The sequence below is a fragment of the Taudactylus pleione genome, unplaced genomic scaffold (genome assembly GCF_031769625.1).
Source record: "Taudactylus pleione unplaced genomic scaffold, aTauple2 ptg000130l, whole genome shotgun sequence".
Lineage (NCBI taxonomy): Eukaryota > Metazoa > Chordata > Amphibia > Anura > Myobatrachidae > Taudactylus > Taudactylus pleione.
This window is the reverse complement of record NW_028284532.1, coordinates 1,646,176-1,667,896: the sequence shown is the minus strand read 5'-3', so window position 1 is coordinate 1,667,896 and position 21,721 is coordinate 1,646,176. Positions and strand designations below refer to the sequence as shown.

At 41.8% G+C, this 21,721-nt stretch overlaps 1 protein-coding gene across 9 annotated transcripts in view; it reads left to right on the top strand.

Annotated features, from left to right (window-relative positions):
• IKZF4 (IKAROS family zinc finger 4) overlaps positions 1 to 21,721 on the top strand; it is a 58,005-nt gene that overhangs the window by 11,178 nt on the left and 25,106 nt on the right. For 8 of the 9 annotated variants that reach the window (XM_088473065.1, XM_088473069.1, XM_088473064.1 and 5 more), the window contains 3 exons: positions 16,049 to 16,103; positions 18,953 to 19,054; positions 19,952 to 20,212. In XM_088473065.1, coding sequence (XP_088329191.1) covers positions 16,064 to 16,103; positions 18,953 to 19,054; positions 19,952 to 20,212 — 403 coding nt within the window. In that variant the 5' untranslated portion in view covers positions 16,049 to 16,063. Of the gene's footprint in view, positions 1 to 16,048; positions 16,104 to 18,952; positions 19,055 to 19,515; positions 19,615 to 19,951; positions 20,213 to 21,721 lie in introns of those variants that run through there. The other variant, XM_088473070.1, reaches the window with a different exon arrangement.

The window sequence follows — 21,721 nt, the reverse complement described above, 5'->3', positions numbered from 1 at the left end:
TGTTTGTGCGTTTTTTGCAGCACTTAAAACTTGATTTTAGCGATTTTTAACTATGCTTGCACCCATTTTCAAATTTGACAGGACTACTGATTTTCACCAAAAAACCCCCCTGCTTAATGCTATTCTTCAGCACTTGTGCAAAGCCACTATTTTGGATCAATTGACAGCACTTAAGTACCCCATATAGCTTCAGAATGGCTAATCGGGGACATCTGCATTGATCCCCAATGTAGGTGCATCTTTTGGGGGGTGTCAGGCTGATTTCCCCAATTCTGCCAACACTTTTCGACTGTTAGAGCTTCGCCGGGACGCGTTTTCGCGTCCTTTGCAATTGAATACGGCGAATACCGGGGACGCACATGATAAGTTTCCGCGGCTAAAACTCGCGAAAAGTGTGGCAGGCGAAAAAATATCGCGGGTGTGAAATTGAATACAGCCCTAAATATTATTTAGAAAGGTTTTTTTTTTTTTTTTAAACATTGATTTTTATTGGATGTTTTCAAACTATATGGGGATACAGAAAAAAGAAATGGGAATAACAAAGGGGGATACAGGCATGTGATGTACATTGAGAACACACAAAAAAAAGATCAAAATCAGTATAATAAATAAAGTTAGTTGGAAATAAGACAACAACTGACTGAAAATATTCAGAATAGGAAAAATACAATGGAGAGTATCATTGCGTGACTAGTGGAAGACATGGACCTCTGTAGAGAACTCATGGCAGCTAAACCACTTCATAATCGGAGAGTTAGTTGAGGAGGAATATGGACAATTCATATTCTCCATCAGAAAGCTATAGTAAATTTTGGTCTTAATCAGTGTGAGAGGTGGAGCTTTGTCTTGTTTCCACCAGAACTGTGCAATAGCTGCTTTAGTAGCAATGAGAACATGGCTTATGAAATACCTATGGTACACTGGAACATCATCAGGGAAAATGTTCAGGAGTGTAGTGGAGGGGGACAGAGACAACTGTAAGCCAGTAACGTAAAATCAAATCCTCAAACTCAGACCAAAGGAGACGTATGATTGGTCACTTCCAAAAAAACATGGAAAATCTCTCCTACTTGACAACATGAATGCCAACACAATATAGATTGGGAGAGCCATATTTTATGCCATCTGTCAGGCGTCAGATAAAGACAAGAGAATAACTTCATATACATTTCAGTATGTGATATGCATTTAAACATTTTGAAGATGGAAAAAAAATGTTAGGACCATACAGGTTCTAAACAAATGTCTAAGTCTTGTTCCCATTTCAAAGTGGCTTGGGTCTTATCAGGTTGTCCTAAAGCCAATAGGTGGGAATACCTAAAAGATATTCCATCTTTGCGGGAATTGGAGGTTATACGGGATAGAACATGGGAGGGGACCATACCATTCGAACCTATCGAGGGAGGGAAGGATTGGATCCAATGTCTTATTTGAAGAAATTTGTAAAAGTCTCTGGAAGGTAGAGAGAAGCAAAATTGTAACGGGGAAAATGACAGAGGAGTATTGTTAATAATAAACAAATCACGGAGAGTCTGAATACCAGTAGTACACCAGAAAGAAAGGTCCAGGTTTTGAATTAAACATGACAGGCCTTGGATAGAAAGGTTATAAAATGGTAGATTAAATTGTAAAAGAACAGATAAGCTGTCCCATGCTTTAAGGGTTGCAAGTGATATAGGTTTAGGGAAAACTCTGGAGCTACACGGCAAATCCGCAAGGGGAAATTTGCCCAGCATGTCATCCTCCAACTTGACCTAAGGTTAGGACAGGGGACTGTAGTTGAATCACAAATAATTTGATCGACCAAGCACGCTGCTTGATAAAGTTCTAGATTAGGATAAATTAAGCCCCCCACCGATCTAGACATCATAAGATTTAAGTCTGGCTCTCTTGTTGTTCCATAGATGTCATGCAGTTTTGAATAAATATGTATTTAGCCATGAGGAGGGGAGGATCCTAGGGATAGATTAAATAGATACTGAAGTTTAGGAAGAAGCGTCATTCCAGGAAAGTTTCCAGTATCCATTCCTTGTATTTTATATTGAGTGTGGCTATACTCATTTATCACAGCTGCTGTGGAAAAAACTGCCTAACTAAGTGCCTGTTGTGAAGTTTATCTTCACACGTTTCTCAAGTTTCCTCATTAGCTGACAAGGAATAACGAAGGGAAATAGATTGCCAATTATAATTAAATTATGTCTTAAGAGAAAGCAGAAGAATGGGCAGAACTTCAAATGACAGGACTTCCGTTTTTGATGTGTTCAATTTATAATATGAGGCTGCAGAATAATAAGTAACTTTTGTATATTTGGAATAGGTTTCCGCATGGGTAACAAACAGAAGGACATCGTCCGCAAAAGGACACACTCTCTAAGTTGCGAGCCATTAATAAGGGGCGCACTAAGAAGTGAAGAAGTACGGATGCGTTCTGCTAGGCGCTCTATTGTCACGACAAAAATTAGGGGAGAAAGGACACCCCTGCCTGGTGCCATTACTAATAGTAAACAGGGAGGACAGGAAACCATTGCTATACATATGAGCCCCTGGTGAAGAGTATAGCGCTAATATAGCATCCAAGAACCGCCCTTTGAAACCAAATATGAGGAGAACTGCCTTCATATATCCCCAGTGGAGCCTATTGAAGGCCTTTTCAGTGTCTAGGGAAAGTTCCAATAGTGGGTCACCCACCTGTGTGAAGTGCTCATTAATATTAAGGGCTCTTCGTGTATTATCGTGATCCTGTCGGCCCTGCACAAAATCCACCTGATCAGGATTGATCAAGTCTGGTAGCAGCGGATTTAACCTATTGGCTACCAATTTAGCGTACAGTTTTAATGTCCATGTTTAAAAGGGCTATGGGTCTGTAATTCTGGGCATATGCTGGGCCTACACCAGATTTTTGGATGTTGAGAAGTCTAGCCTCAAGCATTTCAGGGAGGGGGAAGGAGCCTAGGGAGGTCACTGCTTCAAACACCTGCAGCGGAATAAGATCAACCTAAAAATAAAGTAGTATAGAAATTATTATAGAAGCCGTCGGAGCCTGGGGCTTTATCACATTTTCAAGGTTTTTATGGCATCTTACTTCACCTTCCGTCCAAGGAGCATCGATGAAATCTAAGGACTGATTGTCAAGAGAAGGCAGGGATAAATCTGAAAAGAATGCAGAAATAGTCTCCGAAGAGGGTCGGGGTGTGGCTACATCATCTTTCAGATTTTAAAGGCGGGCATAATACTCCGCATATGCATTAGAAATGTCCGGAAAGTTTGTTTTTAATAATACCGTTGTATCTTTCCATTTTCCCACTAGACTAAGGGTGGTTTGGTGTAAATAACTGTTGTTGGATTCCTAGGAGTGTACACATTTGTGTAAATAAAATTTTTGTAAAATGTCTTATTTGGTCTACTGAAATCTTATTGCTACATACAAACTGTTACAGGGGGGAATTCAATTGTTGTTTGGTCGCCCGATGCAGCAATTCAATTGCCTCTCCGATCTGGGGTGAGTGCCGCATGTGCCCAGATTTCTGCTCGCACCCTCCTGAGGTGACTAGTAGAAATCAGCGAAAAATCGGTCTTTAAACAAGTTTAATCGCGACCTGGTACATTTGGGCGCAACAAGCTCAATAAGTAATGGGCGCCGGCAGCAGTTGTGGCGATGTGCATAACAATTGAATTCCGGGCGACATGCGCCCATTACTTTTGAGTGTGCAAAAACAATCGAATCCCCCCCATATCATTAACTTCTGTGCTGTAATAGAAGCAGTATTACTTAATTGTCTTACACAAAACTATACTCCTAATGCTGGGCATACACTATACAATTATCCGTCAGATATCTGGCCAACCTGGCTGGTTGAAATTAAAATCTGGTAGTGTATGGGAACAAACGGCAATCTACCATTTGCTGGCAAACACTGGAAAAAACAGACAAAAATGGCCATTCTCAGACAAATTGGTTAAATTAAATTAATTTAACCAATTTGAACAAACATTTTTGTCCATTTTCCAGTGTTTAAGATCATATGGTTGATTGTCATTTGCTCCCATACATTACCAGGTTTTCATTCCAACCAGCCAGATTGGACAGATATCTGACAGATAATTGTATAGTGTATGCCCAGCATAACTTTTGGAAGCTGGATATAATCTACTTGATTCCCTTAAAAACGATCAGTGGTGTTTGAAGGATGCTATGGGATTGTTTGTACTAGTCTTTTTTCGTTCGACATTTATAATATGCTATGTACTGTGTAAACCAATCTGCAGACTTTTACCTGTATGAGTCGTTCAGTGGGACATTTTTGCCAATGCTAGCAAAAGGGATCTAAGGGTAGCCGGTCTTGCCTTTATTACAGCCAGGACTTTGGAGTTGGTAAGCCAAACCTTTGTGTTTACAGCCATAAAATGTGTACATATAAAATACTTCACACAAAATAAAATCTAAATAAATATGCCAAACGGTCTACTGTCAAGGTAAGCTGATGCCGAAGTGGCAAAAAAGGCACATTTTTAAATAACATGCCTAAGGCAACTGCCTACGAATAGGCAAAAATGTGGTCATGCACTTTGCTATACTGTTTTGTGTGAGACTTTATTTGCTGCTACACAATGGGGATATTTTCAATATAAATGAAAACCTATACACATACACACCACCCATAACACCTGCCTAATATTGTGTTGGTTTCCTCATCGAGGTATGGACTCCACAAGACCCCTGAAGGTGTTCTGTGGTATCTGGCACAAAGACGTTTGCAGCAGATCCTTTAAGTTCTGTTTGTTGCTGGTTGGGGCCCTCATGGCTCAGATTTTTTTTCTTTTCCAGCACATCCCACAGATGCTCGATCGGACCAAGATTTGGAGAATTTGGAGGCCAAATCAACACCTTGAACTCTGTAATTTTCCTCAAACCATTACTTGAGTTTTGTTGGAAAACAGCGCTATATACATAAAAGTATTATTATAATTCCTGAACAATTTTTGCAGTGTGGCAAGGCTCATTATCCTGCTGAAAGAGGCCACTGCCATTATGGAATACGTTGCCATGATGGATTGTACTTGGTCAGCAGCAATGTTTAGGTAGGTGGCACTTGTAAAAGTAACATCTATATGAATGCAGGTTTTCAAGCAGAACATTGCCCAGAGCATCACACTGCCTCCTGTGATTTATGTGGATGGGTTAATTAATGATGAAAGAATGATCTTATGTGGTGGTCCCTTGTATTGTATGATGGACGCTAAAATGCCAACTGTATTGTATACTGTTACTGGGATGCTCTCTTTGCTGTATGGCAGACACTGAGACGCTCTCTGCAGTGTATGGTGGCCACTGGGATGCAATCTGTATAGGGCACTCCCTTGTCTTAAGTGTCTGAGTTGCTTACTACTGAGAATTGTCCCTAGATGCATGTACTTTGCTACAGACCATGCACAGTACTAAAAGTAGCAAGACCCATCTTCAAAATTGATTTGTGTGAAACTCTGCATTGTATTTATATATAAATCTTTTGCAAGAGAGACCCAACAGGTCTTGAGAATTGTTTTTATTTGGAATAAAACTTCTCTGATTTCTTTCATTCCTAGAGGGCAGTATGATATTTATTTTTAATTTTTTGTTTAATTCGTGTTCTCAAAATTTTTTGAGTAGTTTTGTATTGTCAGTTTCAAGGTGCTGCATAAAGGGGTAAATTAAATTTGCATTGTGCAGTGATCTGCCAGTAACAATAGGCAGATTCTACACGCACCTCCATAGGCTGCAGCAGAATCTGCCTTCTGCAGTTAACGTGTGGTAGCTGTCGGAATAGACAACCGGCAATAAAAGATAAAGAAATAATGTCAAACTCCTGACAATCATCTATGTTTCAATATTTCAGGAGAATCAGTTGCCACTTATTGTGCATACTGGGCTCGATTCAATTCAAAGCGAATGGAATAGCGCCGGGAAGGAGCACCCGGTGCTATTTAATTCTATGTGCTGTTAGTTTGGGGAATGCACATTCTCGTGCCTTAAACTGTGTGTTTAGTCTCGAGAACGGGCATTCTCCGACTAAACTTCCCGGCGCGATGCTGTTTTTGCCATGCTAAGGGCAGAAAACAGCATCGTGCCTGTACTTTTGGCGGATTTCTGCTCGCATCCCAGAAGGAAATCCTAGGTCTGGCTTAGCAGCGCGCTGAATTGAATAGCTCCGGGAGCTCATTCCTGGCGCTATTCAGTTCGCGTTGAATTGAATCGAGCCCAATGTGAAAATATTTTTCTCATGATGGTTTTATTTGCTGTTTCCACGGGGATAACATTATTACTATTTAGGGTGAAGGAGAACTTGGGGCAGTGATATATACAGTGCCTTGCAAAAGTATTCACCGCCTTTGCATTTGTTGCCTCACAACCTGGAATTAAAATGGATTGTTTGAAGGTGTGCATCATTTCATTCACAGAACATTCCTACAACTGTGAAATTGTGTTTTTTTTTTTTTTTTCATACTGTGAATCAAACGACATTTAGGACGACATAACAGAAAACTTCAGCGTGCATAACTATTCACCCCCTTAAAGTCAGTACTTAGTCGAGCCACCTTTTAATGCAATTACAGCTGCCAGTCGCTTTTCTACAAGTCTCTATGAGCTTGCCACATCTTGCCCCTGGCATTTTAACCCATTCCTCAAGGCAAAACTGCTCCACATTAAAATCTTTCCCCTTTAAACCACTCGAGTGTTGCTTTAGCAGCATGCTTCGGGTAATTGTCCTGCTGGAAGATGAACCTACGTCCCAGTCTCAAATCACAAGCAGACTGAAAGAGGTTTTGCTCAAGAATATCCCTGTATTTAGCACCATCCATCTTTCCCTCGACTCGAATCAGTTTCCCAGTCCCTGCTGCTGAAAAACATCCCCACAGCTTAGAAACATAGAATTTGAAACATAGAATTTGACGGCAGATAAGAACCACTTGGCCCATCTAGTCTGCCCCTTTTCATGTATCCTTTGGGCAACTTCAACTCTATTTACTCCTTAAGTCTCTCAAGGATATTCTTATGTCTATCCCAAGCGTGTTTAAATTGTTCCACTATTTTAGCTCCAACCACCTCTGATGGGAGGCTATTCCACTTATCCACTACCCTTTCTGTGAAGTCATTTTTTCTCAGATTTCCTCTGAGCCTACCTCCAGTTTCAGGGCCTGATTCAGAGCCGGACGCTCTGACCAGAGCGCTCGCTCTGAATCAGGGCCCTCCTACCTCAACTTGGAGCGGCCTCTTGGACGCTCGCATAGCTTATGCGAGCGTCCATGATGATGGTCGCGATGGTCAAGACCATCGCGACCATCGGGCTTGCGACGAGACCCTTCGGTAGGGTCTCGGTGACCGCAAGCCCTGGAGTGATTTTGGCTCTATCAGAGCCAAAATCACTCCCACTGACATCACTAGTGATGTCAGTGGGGCCAGACCCAGATGGCAGCCATGCCCCCGGCACGCCTACCAAAGGGGGCGTGCTGTCAATCACCATCGACAGCACGCCCCCTTTGGTGCGAGACCCGGAGCTACGGCTTGGCTGTCGCTAGCCGGGTCTCGCGCATGCGCACGACGGAGCTCCCTCCGTCGTGCGCATGCGCATTTGGGGACCATCGACCCGCTTGCGAGCGTCCTGCCCTCGCGAACAGATCTGAATGAGACCCTCAGTGCATGTCCTCGTGTTCTTGTACATCTCTTCCTTTGAAGAATGCTTCCCTCCTGTCCCTTTTTAGAAACTTTCAAATACACGAAATGTTTTATCATGTCCCCCCTTTCCCTTCTCTGTTCCAAACTATACATATTAAGATCTTTTAGTCTTTCTAGGTAAGTTCTGTGCTGTAGGCCATGCACCATTTTAGTTGCCCCCCTTTGTACCGTCTCTAATGTGTCTATATCCTTCTGGAGATATGGGGCCTGATTCAGAGCCGGTCGCTATTTGCGCTCGCTCGTCCAGAAAATAGGGGTGGCTATTCAAATGAACCGTTCGCTGTTTGCGGTCTGTTCACGCCTCTAGGTCTGAACGAGCGAACAAAACTTGCGGTCGTTTTTTGGGAAACTACGCCCCCTGGCCGCTCGCATCCTACGTCATGTCTGCTATTTATTAGATTAATAGAGTACATCGAACAGGGTATGAGCTGCTCGCTATTCTTGTGGTTGGTTTTTGCTACCACAATTTTGCGAGCAGTTCTGGCTATAAAATAACCCAGTGACGTGGTCAATGACGCTGCTGTTTTAAATATGCACACCCATAAAACGCCCGTTTTGACCTTTAAGCACGCCTGCGATCGGATTTCCACTCCCCGTTTTCAAGCACCTTCCCCTGTTACCACCCACATACGCCTCATTCTGTCACTCAAATTAGCAGGCATTCGCTATTTTGCGAGCACATGAATTTCGGCCGCACTGACTGGTTCGCGCATGCGTATAACGATCCGTACGCATGCGCAGTTGGGCAAACATCGCTCGGAGCGAACGAGCTGCCACTTACGAGTGGCTCTGAATCAGGCCCATGGCCTCCAGAACTGAACACAGTATTCTAGATGAGGCCGTACCAAGGACCTATACAGTGGCATTATCACTTCTTTTTTCCTGCTACTGATTCCTCTCCCTATGCAACCAAGCATCTGACTTGCCTTCTTCATTGCTTTGGTGCATTGCTTGCCTGCCTTCAAGTTTTCTGAAATGGTAACTTCTAAATCCCTTTCCTCCTTTGTATTTTCCAATATAGAGTCCTTGATACTATATTTTACCTTTAGGTTATTGGGACCCAAGTGCATGATTTTGCATTTTTTTACATTAAACTGTAGTTGCCATGTTCTTGCCCATTCCTCTAGTCTACCGAGATACTCAGTCATTTGTTTTACCCCTCCTGGTGTGTCTACCCTGTTACATACTTTTGTGTAATCTGCAAAAAGGCATACTTTCCCTTTTAATATTATTTGCAATATCACCAACATAGATATTAAAAAGCAATGGCCCAAGTACTGATCCCTGGGGTACTCCACTGGTTACCTTTCCCTCCTGTGAATACACTCCATTTACTACAACTCTCTGTTTCCTATCATGCCACCACCATGTTTCACTGTGGGAATGGTGTTCTTGGGGTGATGGGATGTGTTGGGTTTGCGCCAGATATAGCGTTTTCCTTGGTGGCCGAAAAGTTACATTTTAGTGCATCTGACCAGAGCACCTTCCTCTATACATTTGGGGAGTTGCCCACATGCCTTTTTGGCAAACTCAAATCGTGTCTTCTTAATTTTATCACTAAGTAATGGCTTTTTTCTGGCCACTCTTCCATAAAGCCCAGCTCTATGGAGTGTACGGCTTATTGTGGTCACATGCACAGATACACCAGTCTATGCTGTGGAACTCTGCAGCTCCTTCAGGGTTACCTTTGGTCTCTATGCTGCCTCTCTGATTAATGCCCTCCTTGCCCAGTCTGTGAGTTTTGGTGGGTGGCCCTCTCTTGGTAGGTTTGTTGTGTGGTACCATGTTCTTTCCATTTGATGATGATGGATTTGATGGTGCTTCGGGAGATCATCAAAGATTTGGATATTTTTTTTTTATACCCAACTTTGTCCCTGACTTGTTTGGAGGGCTCCTTGGTCTTCATGGTGTGATGCCTCTTGCTTAGTGGTGTTGCAGCCTCTGGGGCCTTTCAGAAAAGGTGTGTTTATACTGACAGATCATGTGACACTTAGATTTCACACAGGTGGACATCATTTCACTAATTGTGACTTCTGAAGGTAATTGGTTGCACCAGAACTTTTGAGGGGCTTCATAGCACAGGGTGCGATTACATATGCACATGCCAATTTTCAGATATTTATTGATAAAGATTCTTTTTTTTATATATATTTTTCTCATTTCACTTCACCAAATTAGACTATTTTGTGCAGATCCATTACATAAAATTCAGATTAAAAAAATAAATTACAGGTTGTAATGTAACAAAAAAGGCAAAAAGCCAAACGGGGGTGAATACTTTTGCAAGGCGCTGTAAATCAACAATCTCACCTGGTACAACTGTGGAGGTCTGGCTGAGAGCTACTCAGTGTCTTCTCTAAACTTTGCTTTTCCAGGCTTCTATAGATTCTATTAGATTGCAGAAGATTTTTGATTATTCTCCCAGTGGAGACACTACATAAAACAGCTTAACATTACTTGAGTCTTTCCCCACACTGCCCTTGGGATTCCTCCCCTCATGAATGTAGCTATGCTCTTCATATGGGCTGCGGGAATTGTAGACCTCATTCTGACCCGCTCGCTATATTGCGTTCGCTCGCACGATGCGTAATCAAATTTGGGAAGGCAGGCGATCGCACAGCAAGACATTAGCACGCTCACTATGTTTTGGTGTGCGATTGCAATGTGTATGCAGACGCCCACCAGCCTGCCACTTGCGCACGTGTTCTCCAGGAAGTGTATGCAACCATCGGTAAATAGGGTAACATCGGATGCTATTGCAGCGCTTGTGGTTGACCATACCCTACTGCGAGCACTTCAGTGTAAAATCCAACCAGGTGACGTGTACTATGATGCTGCCTCTTAATTATGCATGCCTCTGAAACGGCGTTGAGATGCTCAGACACGCCTGGGTTTGCACCTCCACTCCCCCTTTTTTAATGGCCAGCCCCTGTCACCACCCACAAACTGCTTCCCCTGTCACTCTCTGCTGGGCAGTCTATGCGCAGCAAGCGAACGCTTCCCGATCTCTTGCAGTAGTTCCTGCGATGCGTACGCATGCGCACAATGCAAACATCGGCTGGCTACGAGCGAACGCATCCTAGCGAGCTGGTCTAAATCTGGTCCTGTGTTTATGAAATCATCACTGAGTAGAAGAAATTAATTAATTTTGTACTTTATGGTTAATGGCTTTTATATAAAAGATTTTGTAAAGCACTTTGAGTACTATTGGGATACAAGTATATAAATAACGTTGTCGTTCGTCATTGTGAGTCTTTGAATTTAGGAAAAAGAAGCACTCCAGGTTGCAGTTATCCAGTAATAAACCGTGAATGTCCTACAGCTATGCCATGATTTTCGCTGTGAACCATATTAATATTTTATAATTGCTGTAGCTTCTGACCCTTCATGATGGTGAATTTTGTATGGAAACATTTTATTAGCTTGTGTTTTTCTTAGTTTTACATAAGTTGTGGTTCTGTACCATCTGGTTTAAGATGTTTGGTCAGACTTCTAATGGGGCATACTTATGGGACAATCGACAACGATAACGATATCATTGTTCGATCTCCCGGGTGTGCTGGACTATCGATCATCCAGCACACCATGTACATACCAACGACTATAACAACCCGCCATCAACGATCGCGAGTCCCTATAGTAACTTGCTCGATATTGAGCAAGTTGACCTGCATGCACGGGCGATTATCGATATCGACCATACATGCCCGGGCATCGCAGGTCGTTGGTGAGATTGTAGGGTCATCGATATCGTTCAAATCGCTCATTTAAATTGCTCCATATGTACACACCATAAGGCTTTAAACTAAATCATTTCATGGTTAATAATGAAGACTGTGAAATAATGTGAATGTATGATAACTTTTTGTTCTGTGAGGTTCAAATTTGAATGTTTGTCACTAATGCAGAGGTTATAACAGCCACATGATTACAGTGTATCAACAGCCTAGAACCATTACCCTAGTTAATGTGTTTCACGTGAGGACTGATTAAACATATGTAAACACAAATTTCTATGACAACTGTAACAAAATGGCGTTTGAGTGATAATTTGTCTAAAGCAAAATATTTATATTACAAATAAGCCAGTTTTAAAATACTACCAAAAAGGGCCGCCCACCAAGATTCACAGACTAGGCAAGGAGGGCATTAATCAGAGAGGCAGCACAGAGACCAAAGGTAACCCTGAAGGAGCTGCAGATTTCCACATCAGAGACTGGTGTATCTGTGCATGTGACCACAATAAGCCGTACACTCCATAGCTGGGCTCTAGAAGACACGATTTTGTCTTTGCCAAAAGGCATGTGAGCGACTCCCCAAATGTATGGAGGAAGGTGCTCTGGTCAGATGCTCTAAAATTTAACTTTTCGGCCACCAAGGAAAACGCTATGTCTGGCGCAAACCCAACACATCCCATCACCCCAAGAACACCATCCCCACAGTGAAACATGGTGGTGGCAGCATCATGCTGTGGGGATGTTTTTCAGCAGCAGGGACTGGGAAACTGATTCGAGTCGAGGGAAAGATGGATGGTGCTATATACAGGGATATTCTTGAGCAAAACCTGTTTCAGTCTGCCTGTGATTTGAGACTGGGATGGAGGTTCACCTTCCAGCAGGACAATGACCCGAAGCATACTGCTAAAGCAACACTCGACTGGTTTAAGGGGAAACATTTAAATGTGTTGGAATGGCCTAGTCAAAACCCAGATGTCAATCCAATTGAGAATCTGTGGTCAGACTTGAAGATTGCTATTCACAAGCGGAAACCATCCAACATGAAGGACCTGGAGCAGTTTTGCCTTGAGGAATGGGCAAAAATCCCAGGGGCAAGATGTGGCAAGCTCATAGAGACTTATCCAAAGTGACTTGCAGCTGTAATTGCTGCAAAAGGTGGCTCGACAAAGTACTGACTTTATGGGGGGGTGAATAGTTATGCACGCTGAAGTTTTCTGTTATGTTGTCCTAAATGTTGTTTGATTCATAATATAAAAAAAACACAACTTCACAGGTGTAGTCATGTTCTGTGAATGAAATGATGCACACCTTCAAACTATTCATTTTAATTCCAAGTTGTGCGGCAACAAAACATGAAAAATGCAAAGGGGGGTGAATACTTTGCAAGGCACTGTATATATAAAAAAAATCTTGCACCAAGATTCTATATAGGAACTGCCATGGTGCTGAAACAGTATTGTCATGTGTGAGCGAGTGACTGGCTGCTTGTTGCTCAAGGGATGAGAGCTGTGCTCTGATCTGCTCTCTAAGACCGTGAGAGCCAATCAGAGTTAGCAATGTGCTCTGTTGCATAACAGCAGCCTAGAGAGTGGAGGGAGTCAGGGAATGAGCAGGGTCATGCCTGAGGCAGACAGAGTGAAAGACAGCCTCTAAGTAACCCATGAACTTGCGCTGATGCCGACATTGTAGTCAGGAAAGTGCATATCCGGAATTAAAAATACAAAACAAACATTGGAACACCATCATATGATTTTCATTTGATGGTGGCAAACATTGGACTGCCACCATTAAATGGTAAAAACGCTACAATCGTAACAAAAACATTGATGGTTAGACCTCATCGGATCCTGCGCTGAACCCACAGGAGGACTCCGGCCACCACTCCTCCAGTGTAGTGCTTCCTCTCCATCTTGATGTTCCGGCTCAGCCACACACCCTCGGAGAACAGGAGGCACCTCCCATGGAAGTCAACGCTCGGACAGGGGCACCGTGGCAAGGAAGCTGAACAGGAAACCCAGGACATACAGGGTACATTGTGCAAAGAGGACATTGCTCATTGCCATGTTTGGCAGGTGGGGAGGGGTGCGCATGGAGGCTGCAGAAATATGCACAGGTGCCCCAGCCCCAGGTACATGCTGCTGCTGATGCTTACGGTAGCTGCAATACAAATCCTCCTGGCCTACCCTGCACATTCCAGTGGCCGGACCCCAGCCGGCTGAAGGAAAGCAGCAGGGGTGGTTTTGTTGACACTGGTGAGATGAAGGGGGCGGGAGTTAGAAGCAGGGAGTTGTGGTGAGATGCAGTGGGTTGTGGTAAGAAGCAGGGGCCTCTGGTGAGATGCAAGGGGCTGTGGTGAAATATGCAGTAGTGAGAAACAGCAGGCTGTTATGAGATACAGTAGACTGGTGACATGGTGCAGGTTGTTATGAGATGCATATAAAATATATATATATATATATATATATATATATATATATATATATATATATATATATATATATGCAAATTTCACCTCGGTTTCTTTCTTTCCAATGAATCTCAGTGATCAAATAATGATATAGAAAAAATATTCATACAAGAAAGTGTATCAATAAATATTTCCTTATACAGTAAAAAAAACTCCATCGTCAGAAAAATACACACATGTGCAAATAAATACTAATCAAGTGTTTGCCAGTAAACGTGCACCTGTGCTCAAAAGCTCACAAAGTGCAATGTGCTTGTGCAAAAAAATAACATACTCCACAACCAAAATTCATAAAGTACATATGTTCGTACCCAGAGGACAAATCCTGTTTCTGTCCTGGAATCCACAGTATCACTCAAATAGGTTTGTGGGAAACACAAGGAGTAGATGGTATCAATGAGAAGTATGATAAACGCACATTTTAATTAAATAATATCTAAAACCTATATTTAAGAACAGTGTAAACGGCTTATCAGGTTGCAGTCACCATATAGCAGAGGATGGTACACAATCACCATCTCTCCTCAACTCGTTTCGTCCATTTGCACAATGACCAGACTTCTCCTATGCATCAGATTGAGCTTTGCTGTGTTATACTAGAAACTGAGCATAACATGCCGGATACTGACAAATTGTGTATTGCTCTTGTCATTGCCCAGTAACATACTGTAGATACTGCTAGACAATTAGGGTGCGACTTGCAGCCGCTGCGGGAACTCCTGCGAGCCTTCCCGTATTTTTAAACTGGCAATCATTTTAATGGCAAAACCAGCTTAGTTTTGCCTTTTTTGAAAGTAATTGCCGTTTTAAAAATACGAGAAGACTCGCAGGAGTTCCCGCAGCGGCTGCAAGTTGCACCCTACTACACAAGCCCCAAAGTGTGTTTTGCACTGTTGGGTGTCATGCTATGTTACTATGTTCTGTAGCGTTCCCACTAGGCTGTTTTAGTGGGGGCGCTGTGCCCTGCCCTATTTCTAAAGGGCAAAAAGCACACTGCCCTCCGGCACAACACATTCTGGAACAGCCTGTGGGTGCTGTCCCCACCCGCAGGTCACAGTGTAGCGATCACCGCTGGGGAATGGATGCCGGGCGCATGCGCCCAGCGTCCATTCACACTGTTAGCAGTGCTTGGGGGCAGTCCGGCATGTCTGTAAGTGCCAGGCATGCCCCCAAGAGTGGTCACACCCCCTTTTTGGGCACGCGGACGCCTTCAACGCGTGCTGATGTGCCCTTTCTCTAGGTCTGGCATCGGACCTACAGTAAACGCTATTCTGCAGTACATATACGAATTATTTAACTAATGTGTTGTAACCATACAAATACTTTCCCATTGATCCAACACCCACTGCATGGCATAAGTGTTCAAAACCTGCTTTGGCATTATTGGCTCTGCCTTTGTGTATGGGCTCTACCAATCCACATAGTATTTTTGCAGAGCAGGTCCAAAAACCTGTAAATCACATAATGACTGCTCAGTAATAATAAGTGTAAACACAATCACTATTGTCATCTATGTTGTATAACCAGGTTCTAAACAACCTTTGGTATATATTAGTACGCAGTAATGTCTTTACTTGCTCTTTTAAGTATAAACCTGTGTGCAAAGAGTAGCTAATATGGATCTATTTTATTTATAGCATCAACTAGTGGCTTACCAATAACTTGATCACTATTAGATCCATTTACAAAAAGACTCTCCATTCAGCAGAGGGATTAATAATCCTTATTTCAATTTGTCTGCTGTCTGTTCACTACAGTTTTTGTATAGACAGTGTCAGCATCTTATAACATCTTGACTTTCTGACCAGGAAGCCGCAGTGTTATAAAGGGAGTATACGCTGAGTCAGCCAGCACAGCATGAAAGGTGATGGGGACACTGTTCCTCTGTCGCACCATGGCAATTACATTGTGGACGCTCTGAATGCTGTTCTGTTTTTTCCATTTCTATAATAAATGCAAGGAATGATTGTCATATATCCCACAATTGAACATACACCTGTGTCTCACACTGTCCTTCGTTCTATTACTTTTAAGAGACATGGTCTCTGCTGTGTCCATTATAATAATTATATGTTTGTGGCTTGTGTATAAGAATATGCCAAGCGGCTAATAATTGCCCCTTTTATGTTTCAGAGAATCCAGTCGAAAATGGAAATTGAGGACTACAATGCGCGCTCCTATATGTCTGGTATGTGTAAGCAGAGCACTTCTGTCTGATATTCCTGGTATATTTAATTAATGGGATTGATCATTCGCATGTAAATATGGCTTCCATTGTTACGTTTTTGGCTTTATGCAGTTGGTACATTTCCTGTACTATGTCTCAATTTGTAAACCACAAGCTAATTGGCTGATTCAGAGATGGCCGCTAATGCGATCACAGTTGCAATTTCGCACGGAATGCAGCTGTGAAAATATGGTAAAAGTTCCAAAGCTTACCCGAGTATAGGGACGCCTACTGCTGCCTTCTCATCTGCGTCCGACGTCACGTACCAGCGTAAATATCAGTCACATCGACCAGGCATGCAGCCCTGACCTGTCTCCAATACAGCAGCTCTCCTGACACGCAGCAAGCTCTCATGCTAGGAGATCGCAATCGCTAATTTATGCACGCATATGTAACAGCATTTAAACGGTAAGACACACTAGACGTTATATAGACGCAATTGCCATGATTTCCCCCGTAGTTACTATGAGGCGCACTACTAAAAAATATGGAGTGAATACCACATTTTTTTCTTTGTGTACTTTAGTAATTTTTAATCTAATGCTCGAAATGACTGAAATACCCCTTATACAGAAAACATGCATACATTCTAAATAATATTTGTTATCCTTATATATCTCCTTCTATTTATGTCCACATGTATATGAATTATATATACATACCAAATATACATAAAGTTATTTGACAAACCTAAATGTTAAATACTGTACTCTTATTAGCTGGAAGTAATGGTCACAAAGACAGAATGCATTGGTGTTTTTGGGTGGGTGCAGTTATCTAGGTGTGCAGAAAGGCTGCGAGAACAGCCATCTGAGCAGGTGATGTTGGGATAAAGGTATTTATATACTTGTAACATAGAAATGGGATTATTACAAAATTTTTTGGTACTTTATACAGATTCCGCTATGTTTGACCTTATAATTCTATTTGTATGGTGCTGACTTGTGCCAGAAAGCGATGCAATAAGTCATCAGCAACTGAAGGGGGAACTGGCAAATCAGCCAATTGTATTTTGCATGCGTGTAACTTTGTATTGCTTCAGGCAAAATGTTGACTGTTGAAAATAAATGGTACCACCTTCAGGCTGTTCGAAGCACTGTTTAAAAGCCTGTCATTAAAAGCTATTGATCTACCAGATTGCCAGCAATTGGAAAGTGGCGAATACCCCCAGCCACTCCTTAATAGGATATGGTTCATTTAAAAAATGGAATATATTACTAGTTTACAGAATAATACTATACGGAATTTCCAAGCTGTCTGGACCCCCTGGTACTCTCACCATAATGTTCCCCTCCCAGGTCTCAGTTAATACTTCTCAGCAAATCCCCGCTATACTCATATTTTTCTCTTTTCTCCCCCCCGACTCGTTTCCCTCCTTTCCCCCTTCTTTCTATTGCCCCCCCCACCCTTTTTTTTAATGTTTCCTTTTTTTTTTTTTTTTTTTTCTTCGATACAAGCTACTAACTAAGATCTGACATGGTTATTTTGAGCACAACCGTTTTTCCTGTTTTTCATGGGTCTGTTTCTAATTGATGCAAGTTTTGTTTTTTTTTGTTTTTTTCTCTCTCGCTGACTTGTATACGTGTGTTACCAGTTAATTTTTTGGTATATCAAAATTAAATGATGTACTACAGTTCTATTCAGTTGTAATTTTTCTCCTGTGCTTAATAAATGAATATAAAAAAATAAATAAAAGCTATTGATCTAAATATACACTGATAGCGTGCACTTACTTACTTTGCTGCCCTGCTCTAGGGATTAGTAGCCTGTCCTTACTAATAACTCCTGCAGGTACCACCACGGTGATATCCCAAGTAGAAGGGAATAGTTGCTGCCACTATCAAATTCAATAATTGGCTGTTGCTTGTACTACTTGCTTCTAGGGGGATGTAGTCAGGCACCCCTGGGGGAGGTTTGGGTTAGGCACTAGGGGGGGGAGGTTAGGGTTAGGAACCCCTAAGGGGTGTTACTTACCTCAGTCGAGATCTTCAGCTGCCGGCCTTCCGGCGTCTGTATTTCAGCTTGGGTCCTGCGGTGATTCATACCAATTCCAGGGTAATCCCACCCTGTCACTTTAATCAGCCCAGGATGATTCCTTAATCTCTCACGTAATTTATCATTGGCCATGCTTTCATTTTAACATTACTCAGGGCCTATGGGGCTGTGAACAAAATTGTCGATTCTATGACTTCTGTAAGTGCGGCATATTGGGGGAAATACATTAGATCTTCTAAAGAGTAGAGCGGTTTCCCATAGCAAGCAATCATCTCCCAGTAAATTCTATAAACTAGATAAAAGCTGATTAGTAGCTACAGGCAATTTCATCACTAATCCACTCTTTAGAGGGTGTGATAACTTTCCCTCCCCAAATGTGGGTGACAAGTGTGCCAACCTCTTTAGAACCGCCACCCAAAGACTGTCCATGTGAACGAGTGCTTAACATTTTCACTCATCACCAACTAATTGGAGGATTCGGAGTTAAAGTGAAACACGTTCATGAGAGTCAATTTTTAGAAAACTGATCTCAAAGTTGAAGAATAAATAATTAAAGACTGACTTTTAATTGTTTGTTCTGCTCCAATAACCTAGTACAATGTTTATTTTATATGATGTTTCCACTGCACCAAGGCAGTGTTACTACAAAATGGGCAAAAAATGTACCTGGCTCACTTTAACTCTGAGCACTCCATTTATTACTCACCTTTGTATACTTCTGACATGGCTAAACATATCCTACTAACCTCTAACATTGTCAGGTCATATCTGGCTGTCACTTCTCCCATAACTTGTGGTGTTTTTTGACACTGCAGCTGGAGATTCATCTCTGGAGAAGGATTTTTCAGAAGCATTGATTGGCCCCTCTGTGAGCACGCCAAATAGCCGACACTCCTCTCCAAGCCGCTCGCTAAGTGGTAAGTACTGAGCAACATGCTGCTGTAGTATCTGTGGATCCAATATTAAAACAAGTATATTTTACTAATAAATTAATGCTTACTACCAACTGTAATAATTGGTGAAGGAGGAATAATGGTCTGGGGTTGTGTTTCATGGTTTGGCTTTGACCCCTTAGTTCCACTGAACTACAGCACACAATGATACATTAGAGAACTGTCGCAGACTATACAGACTGCAAACAAATATGACTGAGCCACATGACAAAACACTTTGGATGGCCTCCCGCGCTTCTTCATGTTTGTTTGCTGTTAGTATTACCGACGACCCACTATGGAGAGTCTCCAGTACTAGAACTCTGCTGTCAATCCGGCTGGGTACAGTATTATTTGAAATGCCTGAAATTGCTGATATTGTTTGTTTGATAAATTATAAAGGTTTTTAGAATTTATTACACTAGTAAAGCCTTTTTTTTTTGTAGTGTTTCAAGAAAGTATCACAAGTGGTTTTCCAGTATTTTATACCCAGGAGTAAATTGAAGGGCTACTGGTGTGAATTCAGATAAGCGCTAATATTTTCTGTAAGTTACATATGAATTTGGCTGATATGGTGCACCACACGCGCCCACTTGTCCCGTTTATATTTATATTTTTTTCTATGTAGAAATTTTCCATTTCTCTTCATTTAAGTCTTACTATGAATTGCTCTCTATTATTTTTGGTGATTCAGAGTTCAGTTCATTTATAGATATTCTGAAACATTGAAGCAAATTTCTGATCCCAATACTATGTATTTTAATGGTTGTATGATAATTGCCTTAAGTTAATTTTTGTTTTTGTAGAAAATGTTTCTCCGAACAGTGGTTCTACTTCATGTTATCAATTAACCAACTTCACTCCATCTGATTACTTCTACAGCAAATTCCATCAAAGTGGAAATGTATAGTGATGATGAGTCTGGTCGTCTTTTTAACCATGAAGACAGGCTGAGTGAGAAAGAAGACGGGACCATGCCTGATGACTCTCTGGGAGAGCCACTTGGGTACTGTGATGGTTCTGGACAAGATCCACATTCTCCAGGAGGTATTCGCCTCCCCAATGGCAAGCTAAAGTGTGACATTTGTGGGATGCTCTGCATCGGTCCTAATGTGCTGATGGTACACAAGAGAAGCCACACGGGTGAGCCTGAGCTCAGGGAAAAGTATGGCTGAAGGATGGCTCTGAGGCTGTCCTCTCACCACACGCATTTATCCACTCTACCGCATTGATTGAGAAGATGTGCAAGTCACTCTACCGGTGTCACTAGATATGTTACCATGCCAGGAAAGGTGGCACGGTATCTATATGTAAATACTTTGTACATTGAGTAGTGAATATACAGTAGAAGAATATCACTTAAAGGGTAACTTTTAAAATATTATTTATATATAATATAAATTGAATTGTATTGTCAGATTTAGCTACTCAGAAATGTTTGTATTTAGTTACTTGTAACATATTTTGTGGAACGCAAATCCCTAGTTACTGTAAAGTTTAAGTAATATTTAGTTATATTTATTTAGCACATACATATTACGCAGCACTTTACAAAGAATATTTAATGTCATCAGTCCATGCTCCAGTGGAGTTTACAATCTATATTCCCTACCACATAGACGCACACTGGGATTCATTTTGTCAGAAGCCAAGTAACCTACCCGCTGCTTGTGTGGGAGGAACCAGGAGCAGCCTAAAGAAAACTCAAAGAAACCCTGTAAGAACATAGAAATTCTACACATATAGGGGCCTGGCTGGAATCAAACCCATGATCCTAGCACTGTGATGCAGCAATGCTAACCATGCTGACACTATGTTGCAATATATGTCCTCATACATTGTTGCTGCAGTCACACCAAACCGTCCCTCTTCGCGCGTCAGGTCCCGCCGAGCATACCTTTTTTCCATATATTTTTCCCCAAAAAATGTGCTTTAGTTGCAATGAGATGCATCCAGGACGCACCAGGAGACTATACTGATTAATTTGATATGCAACACTTTTTCCATGCCAAGTTCTGTTATGCTTAATTTACAGACTCAGGTGCACACAGATATACAAGTATCAGATTAATCGGCACAGTCTCCTGGTGTGTCCTTGTCATATCGCAATGTGACTTACACACATTTTTTTGGGAAAAAGATGCTCAGTGCCACTTGGCATATAGAGTCTAGATGTATAGCTATATAGATTCTGTATTCAATTTAACAGATAAAGTGATAAAAAAAAAATTATGAAAAGATACCGGCATATATACAAGATTGAAAATCGCTGTCTATGTAAAGGCACAGTAACTTCTTCTGACACAATTATCATTTATTTATATTGTGTCACAAGTGTTCCGCAGCGCCTTACAAAGTAAATAATCAAATAGGTGACTTACTGAACAATACAATACAGGACAAGGATAATATACATAGCTACATTAGCAACCATAATACACACAAGCAGCCGAGCATAAGCAACCAAGTGTTAGGTGCCCTAGTGGTGAGTAAAAAGTAAATGAAAGTAAAGTAGGGAGAAGCACAAGAGGGTAGAGGGCCCTGCTCGTAAGAGCTTACATTCTAAATGGAATGGTGAGCATCAAATTTAATTTGCTTTGGCAGTTATATGTAGGGAAACAAATTATTCTGAAATGACCGTATCTTGTTTAC